Raw genomic sequence first — 19,740 nt, 5'->3', positions numbered from 1 at the left:
AAGCGATCTGGGGTCCGTAATGATGTGCAGTGACAAAGCTGGTAGCAAGGAGAGCGACGCCCTGATGGTAGGGAGATTGTTCGAGTTCTGGGGGCACTTCCTCGTTTCTAATGTGTCTTTATGCAACTACTCCGTGAGTCGACACCTGTCGATCACCACCACTATCCCGCGAGGGGGGAAATGATAATAGAGCAGCGGAAGCGGAAGAAGAAAAAGCGAGCTCTCCAACTGACTACCACCAACAACACTCGGCAGGTCTGCGTCTCTCTCCTTCCGACAACACATCGATAGCACAATCTTCGCCTGTTCCTATGCGATTCTATCGGTACAGAATGGGGTTGTCGGTCGAGTTTTCAAGAGGTTGGACTTCGTGAGAATTGGTAATTGCCGCAGCTTTCTATCCATGTCTTTCTTATTGTTATTCTGACGCCTGCATGATCTGTTTGGGTTGGATGTTTTTGTGTTGATTGTTGTCATGTAATATTCAGATAGGGGACGGATAGGATTCTTGCGAATTGGGTGGATTTCCTTTTGCGAGATAATCAGAGGAGAAGGGGAAATCGGAAGGATCTGCCAAGAATGAACTTTAATAAGCATAGTATGATGGGAGATGGGGGAGGAGGAGGGTCGGGAGCGGAGGCGAAGGGCGGCGGCGGGCTGGCGCGGCAGACGTCCGTCTACTCGCTGACTCTTGATGAGTTCCAGAGCACGCTGGGGGGGCTCGGAAAGGACTTCGGCTCCATGAACATGGACGAGCTCCTCAAGAACATATGGACCGCTGAGGAGAGTCAGGTCATGGCCGCCGTGGCCGCTCCCGTCCTCGACGCCGGCCTTCAGCGGCAGGGTTCCTTCACTCTACCCCGGACTCTCAGCCAGAAGACGGTCGACGAGGTCTGGAGGGGCCTCGTCTGCCTCCCCCAGAATCCCCCGGCCGCCGCCGTCGCTGGCGTCTCGCACCACCAGCGACAGCCGACGCTCGGCGAGATGACCCTGGAGGAATTCTTGGTCAGAGCCGGGGTGGTCAGAGAGCAGCCGGCTGCTCCTTCGACCTCTCTGCCACAGAGACTTAATGGTGATCACAGTAATAACGGCAACAGCAACAACAATGCTATCAGCAACGTGCTTTTTGGTGATCCACCAGTTGCAAACAATGCCTCAAGCCTTCCTCTTGGGTTCACGCAGGCAAGTCGAAACAGTAGGGATGTCGTACTGACCAATCCGATTGCAAACAGTTCAGTGACTAATTTACCGATGATGGCCACTGCTGAGCCGAGTCAGTTCGTTGTGCCGCATGGTGCTGTTGATTTGGGGAACCCTCAGAGGAACAGAGGGGGAGGCCTTGTTGGGATTGGGGATGCAGGGTTGAAGAACGGATTAATGTCTGGAGCTGTTGGTTTGGGCACGGTTGCAGGTACAGTTGCAGTTGGATCTCCAGCAAACCACCTGGCTTCAGATGCACTTAGGAAGAACGGTGGGGATTTATCTTCGGTGTCGCCAGTTCCATATGCTTTTGGTGGAGGTCTGAGAGGAAGGAAGCCGAGTGCTGTGGAGAAGGTGCTGGAGAGGAGGCAGAGGAGGATGATCAAGAACAGGGAATCAGCTGCTAGATCTCGAGCCAGGAAGCAGGTGATCTCTCCGATGCTCTTTAATCTAATTGTGAATTACAAATTAGAGCAGTACTGCTCTACATTATTGGTTCAGTAGTGGAACATGAAGTAAGACTGATTTTTATTCAGTTCCAATTCACCAAAACAATCCTTCCTTTTATGCATATTGTTAGTTATCAAGTTTGAGAGTTGATGGTGCACTATGATGACAGACTTCTGAACCTTTTTTGTTATAACACATGAAGTCTTCCATCATTTATATAGTTTTTGAGCCAAGTTAGCTTAAGGAAGCTATGGTTATTGTGCTAACCAACTTGAGTTTATATTCCTTACTTCTCTAAATGTACTTTCAGAAGTTAATAAATAATACTTTGGAGTTGTTACCAAAAATTTGTTTCGGTTTCAGGTTACTAAAGATAATTATGAGGTCAGTGCAACAATATAGATACTGAAGCAATAAGGGATGGTGATTAAATATGCCCTCAGAAGAACTAGAGAAGATGCAATACAAAATAACTTAGAAAATTGGATGCTTAGAAGAAAGAGTGAATGACATATATGTTGAGGGGTGGTAGGGAATGAACCTAGAAAGAAGCTAGAAAAAATATGCTGAAAAGGAAGACAATAGGCTAAGAAGGGCCACCCAGCCACCTAGAAAATATTCATTTCATTGAAAATTACCAATTATCATATGTGTATTAAGTAACTACGGCCCCTTGACATATACGACTGATTACCAGAAAAGTTTTGACATGTACAGATGATTTTGCTTTTTCTCATAGGTTTTCTGATAGGACTCTTCAATTAATCCATCAGAAAGCCAAAGACCTTGAACATGGCTCCATGATTCAATTCTGCAAAAGAATTAGTATGCCCAAATTTTCCAACTGATGGTCTATACTGACACATCAAGCTCATCCAAAACCCAACCTATGACTTAACAAACTGATGCAAACATTGGAAAGTGAAGAGAAACAACAGATGTGAGTCGTGTGACTCAGTATGAAACCAATCACATCAAGTTAAGGTGACAAAGGAGATGGATTGCATTATATATCAGCTTGATCCAAACAAGACAAACGATATGCCAAACTGATTAACTCAACTGGACTCAACAAAACCTATAAGGCTCCATTTGATTCTATCAATCTGAATAGAAGTTAGAAGTTCACTTCTTCTAAAACTATCTTGTTAATCTTAGAATCATCATCTTCATATGTTACAATAGCTCGATCTTAGTCTTAAATTTGCAGTTGCTTGGTTCATCAAAATTTTGGCGGTCCTAGATAAGATTATGTAAGAATGGAATATTGAGTTTAAAAGTTGCACGAAAAGGTGGAATATCGAGCATGAAGTGTAAAGGGTAATAATTTCTCAAGGATATGCTGATGTGATATGATATGGCACAAAGATTTAAAAGGTTCCCTTATCTATGTGTGTCTATTGTGTATCCAGCAAAAGCAAATGAAGTAGCAAGCTTCTAATTCAACACAGCAAATAAAGGCTGAATACTGTATATAAACTAAATAATAGAAGGTAGAAGGTCTGTACAGAAGAGACTTGTCTAAATAAGCATGAAAAAGTTGATGAAGAAGATAACAGCTGATGGCATGTGTGAATAAGCAGTCACATATGTAGTTCATTTCCAGTAGTTGTTCAGGTATTGTCATATTTAAGTATGCAAAATTAAGTTTGATTAATAAATTGATGATGAAGACAATGTTGATGATACTTAATACCAATCTAAGAACCATGAATAAGGGTCTGGAGATCATCACACTATGATGATGAAAGTAGATCTATTGTATCTATAGAATTAACATGTATATTTTTGGAACATATATCCCTAAATTCTTTCCTTCTTAAATGTTGCAAAAATTACTAGATGGATTTTACTAAATCAGGAATCCTATGTGATCCCTGTTCTGCTTTATTGAGTTCTACTAAGATTCTTTAACCAAGCCACCAGAAAGTCAGCTAACTTACAGTTTAAGAGAACTTATAGTTGGACTATTTTATCATAAAATTAGGACTTCCATATAATCCAAAACTATATATACTATGTCTAAAAGATTCCATCTTTCATGCTAAGGTATCTTTCACGAGTCAGTTAGAATTCATGCAAATGACTTGTTAGCAAACACAGAATAAATGGATCCCAGCAAACTTGACTCTAACAGACCTAATTATAACTTCATTGGACCCAAGATAACCCTAAGGTCCCTAAGACTGCATTTAAAAATTAAAAAATAAAGTTAATTTCATTGAAGATTCTTGAACTAGATTGACTCGATCAGGTCCTAATTAGACTCAATTTGGTCGTCGTTAGGCTGCAGCATTATCATTTCCTTTGATTAGCTAATTGTGCAAATTTGATGACTTTCTAATATACTAGTAGGACCTTATTTACAAAGTAGATGAGTGATAGTCTTCATGAGTTACTCTTTATAGCTTCAACAACTTATGATTCTAGGTTGTGATTTAGTTTGTTATGCAATTATGTTTACACGAAGATTCTGCTTGTTGTTTTCTTATATAAGTTAGGCTTATACCATGGAGTTGGAAGCTGAAGTAGCAAAACTCAAAGAGCTAAATGAAGAGTTGCAGAAAAAACAGGCAGGTCTCTTTACATTTAGTCATAGTTTTATGTCCGATTCATGTTTCTTTTCTTTTATGAACTTAACAAAATCAGATTCTTGTCGGCTATTACCATAATGTTAACGAAATCCCAACCCCTTTTTAGTTCTTAGATCTCAAATGAACCTTGTTTCCTTGGATGTTGTAATTTGTCTTTCTGATTGTAACCTTCACATCTCACTTATTAAATTCAGCCTTCTAACCTGTAGTAATATTCCTTTTTTTGTTTTACCACTTTAATGCATGTGCTTTATGAAATTTGAGTGCCAACAATTAAAATGATCAAGAATAGAGCTGAGGCTAAAATGAATCAGGTAATTGGTGTCATGATGTAATCCAGAAAATTTTACAAGATATTTGTATAAAGGAGCAGCCTTGACTTCAGTCTTTCATCGTTATTGGATTGATAATAGAAAATTATCTTCTAGAGCATAGCAATCTTGTAGCTAGACATTAAAGATGGATCCTTCCTGACAATGTCCATATATTTTCAGGAGAAGATGATGGATATGCAGAAACATCAGGTTAGTCACTTGCGTTTAGCATATTCAATTATCTAATGTCTTATTGACTCACTTTCATTTCTTCTCGATGAATATATTGCAATTTGCTAGTTCATTCTACTAATAAATTTATCTTCAATTGAACCATTCAGATCTCTCCCTCTCTCTCTCTGTTAATTTTTTCCCCTTTTCTCCTATTGATTGTCTTCGAGTAACTTGAATGCTTCTAGTAGTATAATGCAATTACTTCTTTTTCTTATTGTACACAAAGTATATTTTCTTGTCTCTGTATATAAAATTTAACAACTTTACGCCGATCTAATCACCTTTCTATAATTGACTCGTTCAGTCTCTCAGTGTCAGCCTTTTGAACATTACTCATCTTTGAGATATGTTTTTGCATTGAGTGAAATCATCTCCCATTTTTCTCTGATATTATATCTGATAGGAGCAAAATAAGGGTGATAAATTAAGAGAGAGAGAGAGAGAGAGAGAGAGAGAGAGAGAGAGTACAACAAAAGTTCCTTTATTCTTGTCCAACGGTGGTACAAAACCTGCAAATGCCTAGAGAATCTAAAGATGAATCTCCTTGTCATAGTATGACACCACATGAGAGCATGACGAGTGACAACAATTGACTTGAAATTGTAGCTGCAATCATCAATTGTACTCTATACTATCATTAATACTTAAAGTGTTCAAGAACTTTGTATACTGTTGTTTCTTCTCGGATAGTTTTGCGTCTCTAATAACAGTCATGGGAAATTTATGCACCAAACATGTTGTAAATTTGGTTCCAGGTCTGCGAGATAATTAATCAGCAGCGAGAACCGAAGAAACTATGCTTAAGAAGGACACAGACAGGTCCCTGGTAAAGTTGTGAACGGACAGTGACGACGAAATATATCAGAGTTCTTGTGCGGAAAGCAGTTGTTTATATCAGATAATGGTGTCAGCTAGTGTAAATTAAGAATCAGTAAATCTATCTTGTGGATGTTCTTCTCTTATCTTGCTATGGACCTCCAGTTTTCGTAAGGGTGTTTCCAGTTGTTTGACTTTATCTTGTGGATGATGTTCTTTCTTTTATCTAAATTTGATTATAATAAATTGTAAATAAATTAAATTAAAAAAAAAATTTAAAATAAATTATAAGAGAAAGAATTTAATTACATTGATGCTCAATGTTTTTAAGTTTATATCTTTGTTAGAGAATATAATCTTAATTTTTTTAAATTTTGTTATATTAAATTTTAATCAATTATTTCACTAATATATTAATCAATGATCTACCAATAAATTTAAATTGATTCTTAAAATACTTCACTGTACTAATTGTAGATTATAATAAAATTTAAATATTATAAATAATTATCATAAAATTAAGTTTTCATATATTTTTGAGTTATTTTAATTTTATATAATTTTTAGTAATTAAGTTTATGTTGTGTTTAACTAGTCTGATAAACCTATTGTAAATTATATATGTTCAAGTTATTTATAATAATTTAATCTAAAAAATATAGATATTTATCAAAATATAATAAAATATTAATATTTTAAAATTTTTAGGTAATATTGAATTATTGATATCATCGACTTTTATTTTTGGTTGAAATATTTAGTGTTCATACAAAAATATTTATAAAAAATTAATATTATCCTCGTGGAATATTGTTGCTACTTTTAGATATACAATCATAAATTACACGGATGTCCAAAATAGTATTATCTTATCTCATCACATGATTATTAGATTTTTTTTAAAATCTACTAGATTATCTCATCACATGTCATTGTGAATATTATTTTTCTTAATGTCATTTAATTTTTTAATATAATTTTATTAGTTATTGGTCTAGACCACGTAGATGGTTCTAAGACTAATATAATAATATAAAATATAGTTTAAAATATCTTATAAATGATAAAACCTTTATAGTAAATATATCTCATTAGATTATCATCCCAAATCATTTTCGTAGTTACAAATTAGATAAAATTTAGATATATAAGTTACAAATAATATTCATCAAAAATTTTTAATCTAATTTATACTAAAATAATTTTGATAATAAAATAATAACCATAATAATTATTGAATATTCTATAAAGAAAAACTCATATGATAACTATAATCATAATGAACATAAATCATATCTTTATGTGAAAAATAAATATTATTTTATAATTTTAAACTTTTATATATGAATAACCGAATAAATATCTAAAAATAATAGTTGAATTTTTATTTATCACATACAAAATGTTAATCAATAAACCACATGAGAAAATTATAAAAGTAAATTATAATTTATAATTTTTTAATTCTACATAAAACCCTTATATCAGTGAACCATATTTATAATTGAACTAAGCATCAACCCAATTAAGTAAGTTAAAAATTATCAATCAAAATAAAAAAAATTAATTAAAAATTAATTTTTTTTCTTAAATTTGATCAAGACTTGATTAATTGAATCTAAAAATATAGTTATGATCAAGTTCGTTCAAAGCATTAATTAAAATAAATCAAATAAATTAATTTTATAATTAAGGATATAAATCAAAAAATTTAAATTAAAGAAGGGTAAAACTATACTTTTAACTTAGGATATATAATAGAAATTTTTAATTTCTAAAGGGCATAAACAAAATATAAAATTTAAAGACACAAATAAGAATTCCTTAATTTCTAAAAGGTAAATTTTTTAATAAAAACCCTGATGCAACAATTAGTCATCATTCACCGCGTATAATGTCATATGAGGCCGGCACCCTCTTATTCACAAAGATTGAAGCCCAAAAGATAACTTGGGTCAATTGTTAAGTTACTGAGCTGCCGAGTTATTGAGCTATCTCATTTATGGAATATTCATGAAATATTTTCAGAATAAAAGATAATTCAGATTGGTTACGTACCGACTCCCCTTAAGGAATATTCTTAAAGGATCAGAAGGCAATTCGAGTTAGTTACGAGCTAGCTCCCGTAAGGAATATTAACAAGAATATTTTAGGAAGATCAAAAGATAATTCAGGTTAGTTACAAACTATCTGTTGTATATGATCTTCACATAATGTCCTTCCCTTTAAGGTTAGTATAAAAATACGTCTTTAGCTCCAAATTAAAGGGGCAAGAGGGGTCGTGTGCAACTAGGTACTAACTTAAACGAGGGACCAACTCAAGAAACCTCTTCTGATCTTGATCTTTGTACAAGGACAAGGTTGGAGAAACTTCGCTTTACCCCAAACGACTCATCGCATATGAATTAGGACCACTTCGAGTTAATAAAGATATTAATGACATTTATCCTAACACTACGCGAGGCACAATTGCCATCGTGCATGCTCACCGCCTACGTGTAGCCTTAAGCATCCAATTGATATTAGTCGCGACCAGCAAATGATCTATGCAGTTACTACCCATGACTAAGCGGGCGACCATCGAAGACTATCATCCTCAATATTATCATCAACAGTAAACTGCTGATAATGATCCATCGATTAAACACGAGGAACCTTATATTGCTCACGAGCAAGTGATAGTACAAATCGGATAGATTAATAGATCGACAATATAGACGAATAGTTTATGCATCATAAATAAAAATCGATTAACATCTTTTTACGAGTAAAAGGTGCTAACAAATAGATTTAAAGTATTTGATTTCACAACCATAGCTCTGATAACAATTGTAAGCATAAAAATCATAATACGTCATTATTATGTGAAAAAACTTTATTACCAAAATATGAAATCAAATAATAATTGATCAAAATTTATGATGTGTACCTTATGATGTTGTTTAGAAAGTCTTTATCTGATCTGTAAGTATATCATTATTGAATTCGAAAGCTATAGTAATATCGATCTGTAAGAAGAACTAGACTCGTCTTTTTATTCTTTATAGGACCACTATGAGCGATGAATTTAGGAGCAACAAGGATATGAGAGAAGATCCGTAATATTTCATTGACTGGTTCACAAAATTAAAGAAAGATGAGATAAGATCTATAATCTCTCAATCATCTCATGTATCCCCATCTCCTCTTATCTGCGTATTCGCATATCCACACATTATGTGTATAATCCCTAAGAGGTCCTTTAAACAAGAGCAAAGAGTCTATGATATACAATTAGGAAAGTCCCTCTCATCAAAATTGTATCCTAAGAAATTATATCATAATTAGATTTTCTTTCTATTGATCAATAATCGTAATCAAAATATAATTATATATATAATAAATCTTATTTAGCTAGATATAATCACATAATCTAATAATCTAACGATATGTTAAATTCTTTTAGACGAATTACGATCAAATAAATGGTATGCAGAGTAAACATCCTTTTATGGATTCACAAGGCCTTGACACAATTCACAATGCGAGTAAAATATTTCAGTAGAAAGAAAATTAAGAGACATTCTTAAATCTTGCACTTCTTGAATCGGCAATATCCTGTATTGAACTAAGAAATGAACAAAGTAAATATAGCAGAAATAATTTTTAAGATATTAAATTCATAACAATTTCATTCTAAAGAAATCTTTTGTTTAGACATTCAGATTGATTAACATATTATTAAATAAATGATAAATTTTAAATTCGAAGTCATATGTGAACGTCATGTATATTGTTTAATGTAATAAACATTTTTTTAATTAAAAAATATATATTCTAATGAAAGCAACATTTCCTTTCTGATTCAGCTGGCTTTTCATGTCACCAAACCACAGACTAATGAGACTGTGACTTGTTTTTGTGTTGCAGTTAAAATGACCGAGGCAATGTTTCTGCAGCTACAGTAGCTGGTCCATCAGTAGTAGGCCACTAACTTGTCAGATCCTATCAAAAGTGGCTAAGTTCAGAGTTGCCAACTAAATAGTACTGGCATTGTTCTCCCAAAGGCTGAACAGCTGAGAATTGCATTATCTGGTGATAATAGAGTATGGATGACAGCCATGTTAGCCACCAAACAAGTGAGGGAAGAACAACTTGTGTCCAGTTCTGCTGATCTTGATTGTCCACTTATGGCAGACAAGGTTTGGCATGAATCAGTCTCCAAATGCATTGTAATCGGGGGAGCAGCACTCGCCGACGCCATGCCACGCATTAGCTGTTCATCTTCACTTTAGTGTCAGCTGGATGCCAACTGACAGCTCTGCGAGCATGGCCTCATACTATTTAGTTATGCACGGTCTCCGTCTTCGTCAAGGAGGCTGCTGCATGGAGGAGGAGCAGACGAAGGCCAACCCAGCTGAAGGTGTTCCCGGGAAGGAGGTGCCCCCACAGACATGAAGAGCCCACACCTTTCCTTCCGCTTCAGCGGCAGCAGCAGAGACCTGCATCTTGCAGACAAGAAACTGTGGTGGTGATTTCTTCATTTGTATGCTTCTCATGATTTGTCAATCAATCTTGCTGCAGCGATGGGTTTGGACTGTGGGTGTTTCCCACATTAGTGGGGGTTGGTGTTATCCTCGAGACAACGAAGGGGGATGGGAGATGGGTTTCTTCTGTCTTGAGAAACGAGGACATGGACATGTACAAGACACCGCACGCCAAACCTCTCTCCTTCGACGACCAATAAGTGATGCGTGTCGTGAAAGGCGTATTTTTCTGTAGAACCTTTTAGCTGCTGCAGTATGATTTGATCGATCATGATAATGATAGCAGCAGGCATTGCTGCTATCAGCCTATTGCTAATGATTAAGTTATATTAAGTAGATAAAATCGATCGAGTTATATACATATACACATACGATCGATTAGTGTATATGTTGTTTGAATACACCTCTTCTTCATCCTTGTTAGCTACTGGCTTACGTCATAGAGATCGATCTAAATATTTATGTCGATTATATTACAGAGTACGCATTCGAATCCATCTCAATATGCTTTCTTGTTTCATTTTCTATCATATCACACTTCTTGCGTACACCGGCATCGCCGACGTCTGCACCCTCCCTCCCTCCTTTGTTTTCTGTTGAAAGACATCATTTTCTTGACCGCTACCTCAGCAATGGCCTCATCGCCACGTCTTCAGTTGCACGTCGACGGCGATCGATGAACAGACCAAAAGCGTGTGGAAGAGTCGGTAGCTCATTAAATGCAGCGGCCGATTGGAATCGTGGCGAGGTCGCCGCATCTTCTTTCTTGCTTTCTCTTTCTCTCTCTCTCTCTCTCTCTTTTTCTTTCCCGTATGGTTCATCAAGTGTTTGTTGGATTGTCTCAGAATCCACGTGAACTGATGGGAAGGAGTGAAAGCCGCCGTCATCTTCTCATGCACATCCCACCGCCACCGACGGATGATAAAGGCAGGTTGCTGCCGAATGCGAGCGAGCAGCCGAGTGTCGCGGGGGTGCACATTTACTGCTGCCGAAGAAGATTACGGATGCGAGAGGTCATCCGTCTTAGCCTTTTGTCGAAGCTGTGCAGCATTCTTATGTTATGGTTCGAGCATCTTTGAATAGTAAGTGTACTTCATGCTTTGCGACGACGTCCGAATTGGGCTGTGTCGTTTAATTCGAGCATCAGAGTATGGCAAAACAGATGCTCTTTGAACACATTTTATTATATGGGGTCATGAAAGCCTTTTGACTTTGGCGACTATCCGATCAAGAACTTGGTTGATCTTTGTGGGAAAAGAACCAAGGATCAAAGAGACAGAAAAGTGCAGCTTTGTCTCGAGATCCGCACATCACCTGTCTCCCAGTGATCATTTGATGCCTTCACCTCATAGCTAACAGCTTTAAAGAACAAAGACTGCAGACAAAGATTTTATTAGATCGCCGCAAGATCTTCAGATCAATTCTCGTCTTAATTATTTATCTTTCGAAAAATAAAAATAAAAACGATGAGATATCTATCATAAGATTATCATTGTTACACTCCACATGCAGATCTATATAAATTGAATTATAGTAACATTGTTAATTGCAATTGGAATGAGTACAAGTGTGCGAGTAATTTCAACAATATGATAATTCCTAATGGAGATATTATATATAATACGATTAACCAAGAAGGACAGTCGAGTGATGCTGTCGATCAACAGATGCGAATGTTTGTCCTGTCCATGTTGGTGTGGTAGTAAAAGATGAGACGAGCGCTGATTTAAAATACCAAGAGAGATTTTGAGGGTTCCATTGAATCCCTCTTGAAGTTTGCAGCAGCAGCAAGCTGTTGGCGTTGCTTTGCGTGCGTGCCCGCGATCTCCAGCGTCGCAGCATCGATGGTGGCGGTGGGTGGTGGTCCAGCTGCGTAAAGAGGGAGGAGGCCGGAGATGGATCGACCTGTGGATATCGAGGAAAGTAGGATCTTGTTCCTTCCTTTGGCGTCAGTCCCCACGTCGTTGGCCTCTTCTCGGTGGGCACCCCTTGCCGTTCCAAAGAACCCTACACTAAAGTGAGGACAACAGTCTTGCATGGAAACTTGCTCCTTGGATCAGTGTCACGCCAAAGTTCCTGCAACAGTGATCCAAAAGCATCAAGTTTAATCTTCCTTGAGATCATGATCCATTGGGATGTTGGCGTAGCACCAAGCTAGCCGAAACTGAACTGTCATCGTTCCATTACGAGACAACCGAGTGGCTCAAAGTGTTGTTGTATGGGTGCTGTCTCGATCGAGAAGGAGCTTCTGTCAGCAGCGTGGTCCTGACACCAACTTGGATAGGCGAAACCCATTCGTCGATTTCAGATGACAGCCGGCACAGTAACGATGACAGCGGCTGTTCATCGGTGAGATTAATACGAGGAAGTACTATTGCTTCTTTAATGTATCCTTCCGCTTGGTGCTATTTTTCGGATGGTGATCGGATAGCTTCTTCCTTGGTGCAGTCGAAGCTCGAATATAGAAGGAAATCTGTACACCGGCGCTCCCACGTGCCCAGCGGCAACGGGCAGAGCAACGATGATGGTTGGCTTCGCTTTTTGTTCAGCTCGTTGTCTCTTGTTGCTTCTTTTCAAGAGGCGACAGCCTGATGCCGTGTCGTCGTCCGAGGACGCCGTGCCTCGTTTCCTCCACCTCCCCTTCGAACCCCCCACCCACCCCCGTCCCTCCGCCATGGCCCGAGCTCCCAAAGCTGTCACTCCCACAGTGGTCTTCGATGATGATGACGATGATAACAAGAAAGGAAAGGAAAAGAAAGGCAGCGAGGGAGAGGAGGAGCGGCACGAGCTTTCATGGCTTCGGTGCACCGTCTCGCATGCACTGCGGTGGCTCGCTTCTTTTCGGTGAGCAATCACGATCCGCGCGTGTGGTTACGGCGCCGGTGGGGCCCGGCCAAGCTTCCTGGTCTTAATAAATCACGTACTGGAAATATATAATAAGTACAGCCCACCCATTAATCTACCAAAAGCGACGCGAACCCAACCAATCTAAACCAGCTTAATTGATGTACTCCGCATTCGGTAGCTCCAACCAAATCATCGATTCCCTTCTTTTCATGTTACACGTTATCATTCGACATCAAAGGGGGGAAATTTTGAGAGCTGTGATGTGGATTTTTTTGGGGGGGTCGATTTCGTAATATATGGTGCACATACAGGTATTTTTGTTATTAACACTGTACGCATACATCCTCTTTTCCTCTTTATACGGCTTTCCGTACGACACCTGCTCCGACGTCACCGAGGTTCCCACAAAAAATTGAAAGGTTCTGGATCTGGACACCGCCCGTCAGCGTTGGGAGACCGCCTCGGCGGCCAGCTTCTCGATCTTGAAGGCGATCGTGGGAGGTAACTTGACCGCGGGTCTTTCCTGCGGCCTCCGGCGGAAGTCGAACCCCAGCGCGTCGGAGACGTCGTCGGAGCTCCATCCGGCTCGCCGGAGCGAGTCGGAACAGTGGTCCGCCTTCACCAGCAGCGCGTCGAGCGCCGCCTCGGAGTCGATCGTCGCCGCTGTGGCTTCGTCCTCGCCGTCGAAGACGGCGGATGCGGGCACGCGAACGATCTCCTTGACGTCCGACTCGTCCCACCCGGCCGATCGGAGGACCCAACCGACCCGGTCCAGGTAGCCATCCACCCAGCCTGGCAGCCGCCTCGGCGATCGGATCTCCACGAATTGCTGCGGGTCCGGTCGCGGCGGGGACGCCGATCCACAGGAGGAGGAGGAGGACGAGGAGAAAGAGGAGGAAGAGGAGGACGATGAGGAGTTACGGCGGCGGCGATTGGAAGCAGCGTCGCTCCAGAACTCGATCCACCGAGAAGTCTTCCCGGCGACGGCGTCCAGGCTCCGCCTGCCGGGGGGCCTGGGGCAACAGATCGGATGGGGATCCGGGGAAGCGGAGGCGGCGGCGTGGAAGGCGGGCTCGCGCTGGAAGAAGTCGGCGAGGTCGAAGCCGCAGCAGAACACCCGGTGCTCGTCGACGTAGAAGACGGGGTTGCCCGCGAGGCAGGGGCGACAGGGGATGTAGCAGCGGTCGAACACGGGGATGAGGAGGGGGGCGCGGCGGAGTGCGGAGCGGGCGAGGCGGATGGCACGGTCGGGGTCGGCGGGGCGGGGGCCCCAGGAGCGTGGCCAGAGCGCGCCGCGCGCGACCTGGAGGGAGGCAGCAGCGAGGGGGAGGTCGAAGGCGGCGCGGCGGCCGGGGGAGCGCCAGTCGGGGAAGCCGGGAGCGGAGGGGAGTCCGAGGGCGAGGACGGCGCGGAGATCCGGGGGGAAGGAGACGTCGAGGTCGGCCTCGAGGCGGGCGAGCTCAGCGTGGGAGAGGCCCGGGACGACAGGGACGGAAGCCGCGCGGAGGCAGGCAAGGACGGACTCGGCGAGGGGAAGGAAGGAGAGGAGGCCGCCACGGTGGGAGATGGCGGAGCAGGAGGGAGAGGATGCGGTGGTGGCTGTGGCACGAGCGGAGAGGCGGCGGAGTCCTGCAGCGTGGGCTGGTGTGAGGCCCGCCATACGGCGGTCGACGTCGACCATGTCGTGGTGATGGATATGGGATTATCAACGAAGCCAATGTATGCTTGAATGCATAGAAGAGGAGGCAGTGACTGTTCTCTTTTCTCAAGAGAGGATGTATATATGTATATATATATATATATAGAAAGAGAGAGAGAGAGAGAGAGCGAAGAAAGGAAGAGTGCATAGGGAGCACAGTGACAGTGTGATGATGTGTGTCAAAATTTTTTGAAACTTCTTGGCCACTCCACGGAAACAAGAGGACAAGACGGTGAGTTGCATGGCAGCTCCTCCCATTACAAGCGCGTACCAAATTGTCTCATCCTCTCTCTCCATTCCCACACTACAACGCAGCATTTATTCTCTCTCTCTCTCTCTCTCCAAAATACAGTCATTATACGACCATACAGAGAGAGTTAACTGCTCCTTCCATTGTGGCGACATCAAGCAATGGGCTTGCCGAATTGTTCTTGAAATCTTATACCCAAATAGCTCTCACCAAATCCATCTGTGACACGCACGAATCTTAAACTTAATTCGACGATGAGAATCCAAGCACTCCACGTATGATGAATCAATTGGAGCAAATGTGAAGGGAGGGCTTGCGTTATAATATTACCGTGAAACTGTTGGTATGGTGTTGACAAGAACAGTAAGAGAGTGGGAGGTCAAAGCATGAGTTCTTTATATACACACGTATATGTTCCCTAAGTTGACATGGTGGTCGTCCATGTTTTGGTTCATTCATTTATAGGGCGGCATGTGCAAGAGGCTGATCACCCATTACGGCATGTGTAAGGGTGACTAGGTCGATTGGCACAGTGCTTCAATGTCCAAGTGTGAGAGAGAGTGCGGTTCTTGGCAGTGTGGACCGACCCAACCCCACCATGGCACGTGAAACCACGTGTTGGCAGCCTTGTATGGCTTGGTCATCAAGCTCTGAAGCACTGTTCCAGTCCAATTATTAATGGCTGCTTCCATCGATGGTCTTCGTCTGCCAGCGTACGTACTTCACCCTAACCCTTACGTTGGTCATTGCGATCACACCGGTTAGGGTTCTGCTGCAGAAATCTCGCTCCCACGACTCCCAAGAACACGAAGAGGAAGAATGATCTAATGATGCACAAGGCTCTTCCCGCTGATACATGAATCTGACACACAGCTTTGAAGGGTAAATCTAATTGTAGGAAACGAGAGAGTAAAACTCACAAGTTGTTTGTGAAGCAGCTGCCTTCAATGTTCGACAGCTTTTGATCGCTGAAAGATCTTCCATGTCCTTTCCTTGCTGTATCGTTGCCAACTGTTTGACGTGTGCTCATTAAAATGAGTGAAGCAATCAAGTCCAACAGGGTGGTTGATTAATAATATTCAACCATCATACAAACCATGAGCACTCTCAAGCTGCAGAAGATCCTTTCCCAAGCCTAACTCTCCGCCTGACTTCTTCTATTCATCTGTACTCCATCTGTAGTCTGCTGAAGTGGCTCAGAGTAGGAGCAACTCATCATAAATTTAATAGAGCAGCAGCAGCAGCGAAGATTGTCAAAAGATGCATGTGAATGCAGGAGACGGGCTTCTTGAGGAATGTTAAAGTAGTTCACATGGAGGACTTCACAGGAGAGGAAGAAAAGCATATGCTGGTTGTGATACATGGACACGGGACTGCAGTGTTCTGCAACCCCAACTCATCACAGACTTTATCTTCTTCTGTAAGCAATCGTATTTTATCGATAACCAGACCAGACTGCAGTGCAAGACACAAAATCTAGGACCTGAAAGGCCCAAATCTCCCACAGATGAGCTCCATGCTAATCCATCCTGCTGTCACGCTACAACCTCATCTTCCCAGTGTTGTGCTCCCTCAATCCAGAGCAGCTACATGAGTTGTGCTCCCATTGCTACAAGAACAAGCACAGCCAGAAGACTGAAACAAGAGACTTGGAGCGAACCGGTGGATCAATCATAGTGGATTGCCATCCACTGCAACTTTATCAGACTACACCCTTGATCTTCTTAATGCCCTTGTCAGAGCAGGGAGATTTTGGATCTAAAGCTCATCGGACTCTAATTCAAATCTTCGTGGCAAACCCGAATCCGATCCAATAAATATAGTGCTTTACAGTTATGCACTCATCGGTTTCACATCCAACCGTCCATCACCGGCACCACGTCGTTTATCTTAGAACAGTGTGTGATTGATGCTTCAAGCACACATCACGTAGAAAAACCTTCCTAAACCAGTCATCGATTGCGTATCGTCCGCCATCGTTTACCATTCAAAACCCCGTCTTTGACTATTAAAATGTCAATGTTCAAACGGAATATTTAACAACCAAAGTGGCGTCGTATGACATACGCGATAGGAAGGTCAGAGTGTGAAATGGTTCAAGAAACATAAAATTATTTCAATGAAAAATATGAAAAGACGAATTTCTATAAAAAAATTTGATGTTGAAAAATTTTCAGATAGCATTACAACTTTAAAAATAATTAGCATAATAATTTTATTTTATACTGTCATCATTCTACCCTCGTTAATCATCGCTATTGATCTAATCACGTAGTAACGAGAGAGAAGGAAGAGGAGGAGATAAAGGTTCGTGACATATTTGAGGAGTATGATAATTTTTTAAAGTTTAAATGTTTAAAACAAATATCAAAGTTTTAATTTTTTTTAGAATTTATCTAATATAAAATTATGTGAACGATCAAAATATTTCCGTCAGATATTACCCGGAAATCAATGTATTATCATATTGTTTTTATCTCAAAAAGAAAGAATTACTCATTGCCTGTAACGGCAACTGGGCAGCCGTTTCCAACCTACATAAATAACTTCCCTGCACACAACTGAGAATATGCGCCGACACAGCATCATGACGCGTACCAGTCGAACTGGTCCCCATACCACCTCACGTTGATGGGCGGCTCCTTCGGGCCGCGTTCAATGGGGCCCAATATTTTTAACCAACAACTAGTGGGTAGAAAGGCCAGGTGTGAGTCCAGGGGGTGGAGAAGCCCCCAACAGCATCTATCGCGGGACACCTTTGTCCGGCCGTCTGTTTATTTACCCTTTTGCATACCTCGCCATGCAGCGGGCCAGCCTCACTGACGTGCTTTCGGGACCCTTTGGCCATCACCAATTAACACCGGGTTAGACAAAGCGTACAACGAGAAGGGCATGGAAGCGTGGCTCTTGCTTATTCGCCACCTAATAATAGAAGTCAGTCTTGGCTTCTCCCCTGCCATAGCCCGACGCGTCGGTCACAACCGGAGCCAATCCCCATCTCCTCCTCTCCCTCGCGGGGGAGAGAGAGAGGGGGGCCGAATTCGATTCCTGTTCCCCACCATCATGGGGCTGCTCAAGCAGCGATCTTGGTCGCCGGACTCCGACCGGGAGGAGGCGTGGCTCCGCCGCCAGTCCATCCATCGCGGCCGCCGGGGCCACCTCGCCCTCGCCCGCGCCCGAAGCGTCACCGACGAGGACCTCGACGAGCTGCGCGGCTGCATCGACCTCGGATTCGGGTTCGACGCCGACTTCCCCCTCGCCGACGCCCGCAGGCTCTCGGACACTCTCCCGGCCCTCGATCTGTACTACACCGTCCACCGCGGCTCCCCAGCCGGATCCCCGCCCTCCGAGTCCTCCTCATCCGACGGATCCGCCGCCTCGCCCGACTTGGGTAGCCCCGTCTCCTTCTTCTCCCCAGGTACGTCTCCAGAGAATTCTATCCTACCAACTTGGAGCACACAGCGCCGGACGCTATGGTGCGCCGCGTTACCGCAGCCGTCCGATCGAGGTCGGACGGTTTCAACGGCCGTCCAACTTGACCAAATCGTCGATGATGACCTCATGGCGCAGTTAAATAAATAATCCAATAATCGAAATTAAATTACCCGTGTTTTCTTTTTATTGCAATTATTAAGTGAGCAATTTGTTGATGCGTGGCTTTTTGGTAACGCAAAGGCGACAGCCCGGAGGAGAGGAAAGCGAGATTGAAGCAGTGGGCCCAAGTGGTTGCTTGCTCCTTGCGTCAACGTTGCTGAACTCACACCCTAAGTCAAGTCAACAAAGCAAAACACACAGAGAACAAAAGAAGAAAGAATCCATTCACATCTCGATTGATCTTATTGTATGAATGCGTGCCAATGATTCCTAACTCGAGGGCTTTCCCGTCCCTCTGCTTTCTTGCTCTCTCTTATGCTGCATAATTGTATCAGTCAAAATAGTGTCCAGTAACTGCTAAACCTTAGTAGTGAATGCTTGCTCCGTCAGTAGCTATAATTTGTTGCCGTCAATTCTTTTGATGTTTTCTTTAGGGAACTCTAAATAGTATAATTTCTTGCTTCATCACCTTGTAAAAGGATGGCATGCTCCTGCGGTCGCCTCTTCCATCTCTGTCTTGCTACCGATAAATTAAGACAGCCAAAATGTAAAATAGAAAAAAAAAAAAAAAAAGCGGCGGGGGAAAAGGCTATATGTTTGGTATTTGGAATTGCTTCGACGAGTGAAATCTTACATCACTGAGATTGTAAATAGATGAAGTCCGGAGAACATAAGATATAGGGTGGTTTTGGTAACAGACTATTTAAGTTTTTATAGTTTATTCGAAACTAAAATAATATATATTTTTTAAAAAAATATATAAGTCCCTCAATTAATAAACATTAGAGTGTAAGTGAGAATAAACAAACATTTCAGTTTGATTCACAATAAATTATTAATATAATAATATATATAATTTAAGTTTAAAGGATTAAGATTCATTTTAACTTATGTAATTTTAGTCATCAATAATTTAAGCTCTTATAGTTTATTTATATTTAAAATAATTTATATATTTTTAAAAACATAGTATAAGCTCCTCGTTAATAGACACTAAAATTTATTTACGTGTATATTGACTCATAATAAATCATTAATATAATGACATATGTAATTTAAGTTTAAAAAACTAAGACCACCATTAGTGGCAGGAGGAGGTGTCATCATCGAAGCAACCACCATTAGCATCATCAAGTAACTGTTGCCTAGCAGGGTGTCTTACACATGCAGTCTCTCCCATACTGACGATGAGCTCAGGAGCTTTTGATCTTGTCTT

General features: G+C 41.4%; 3 protein-coding genes and 1 long non-coding RNA gene across 7 annotated transcripts; 3 read left to right on the top strand and 1 right to left on the bottom strand.

The window, feature by feature from the left end:
• Positions 1–155: 155 nt before the first annotated feature.
• LOC135673122 (bZIP transcription factor TRAB1-like) lies at positions 156–5,807 on the top strand. 4 transcript variants are annotated; one of them, XR_010513251.1, is made up of 5 exons: positions 156–380; positions 489–1,626; positions 4,148–4,223; positions 4,739–4,768; positions 5,548–5,754. XR_010513251.1 is itself a non-coding variant. In XM_065181888.1 (5 exons), exons 2-5 carry the CDS (start codon positions 580–582, stop codon positions 5,620–5,622), a joined length of 1,224 nt encoding a protein of 407 aa, XP_065037960.1. In that variant the 5' UTR covers positions 156–380; positions 489–579; the 3' UTR covers positions 5,623–5,807. The 4 variants fall into 4 exon arrangements, 2 of the variants coding, with proteins under 2 accessions (XP_065037960.1, XP_065037961.1); XR_010513252.1 differs by having other exon boundaries at positions 4,148–4,227; XM_065181888.1 differs by having other exon boundaries at positions 4,152–4,223; positions 5,548–5,807.
• A 4,088-nt stretch (positions 5,808–9,895) lies between these two features.
• LOC135674909 (uncharacterized) lies at positions 9,896–11,351 on the top strand. Its single transcript, XR_010513767.1, has 2 exons — positions 9,896–10,882; positions 10,980–11,351. It is a non-coding gene; the product is annotated as an uncharacterized LOC135674909 (long non-coding RNA).
• Positions 11,352–13,156: 1,805 nt separating this feature from the next.
• On the bottom strand, positions 13,157–14,755 carry LOC135673121 (uncharacterized). The gene has a single exon (XM_065181885.1). The coding sequence runs from the start codon at positions 14,660–14,662 to the stop codon at positions 13,424–13,426; it is 1,239 nt and encodes a 412-aa protein (XP_065037957.1). The 5' UTR covers positions 14,663–14,755; the 3' UTR covers positions 13,157–13,423.
• Positions 14,756–17,874: 3,119 nt separating this feature from the next.
• On the top strand, positions 17,875–18,989 carry LOC135673120 (uncharacterized). Its single transcript, XM_065181884.1, has 2 exons — positions 17,875–18,348; positions 18,606–18,989. Exons 1-2 carry the CDS (start codon positions 17,994–17,996, stop codon positions 18,683–18,685), a joined length of 435 nt encoding a protein of 144 aa, XP_065037956.1. The 5' UTR covers positions 17,875–17,993; the 3' UTR covers positions 18,686–18,989.
• Positions 18,990–19,740: the final 751 nt, after the last annotated feature.

Source organism: Musa acuminata, chromosome BXJ1-5 (assembly GCF_036884655.1).
Source record: "Musa acuminata AAA Group cultivar baxijiao chromosome BXJ1-5, Cavendish_Baxijiao_AAA, whole genome shotgun sequence".
NCBI lineage: Eukaryota > Viridiplantae > Streptophyta > Magnoliopsida > Zingiberales > Musaceae > Musa > Musa acuminata.
The sequence above is the reverse complement of the archived record's forward strand: the minus strand, read 5'-3'. Positions and strand labels throughout refer to the sequence as shown.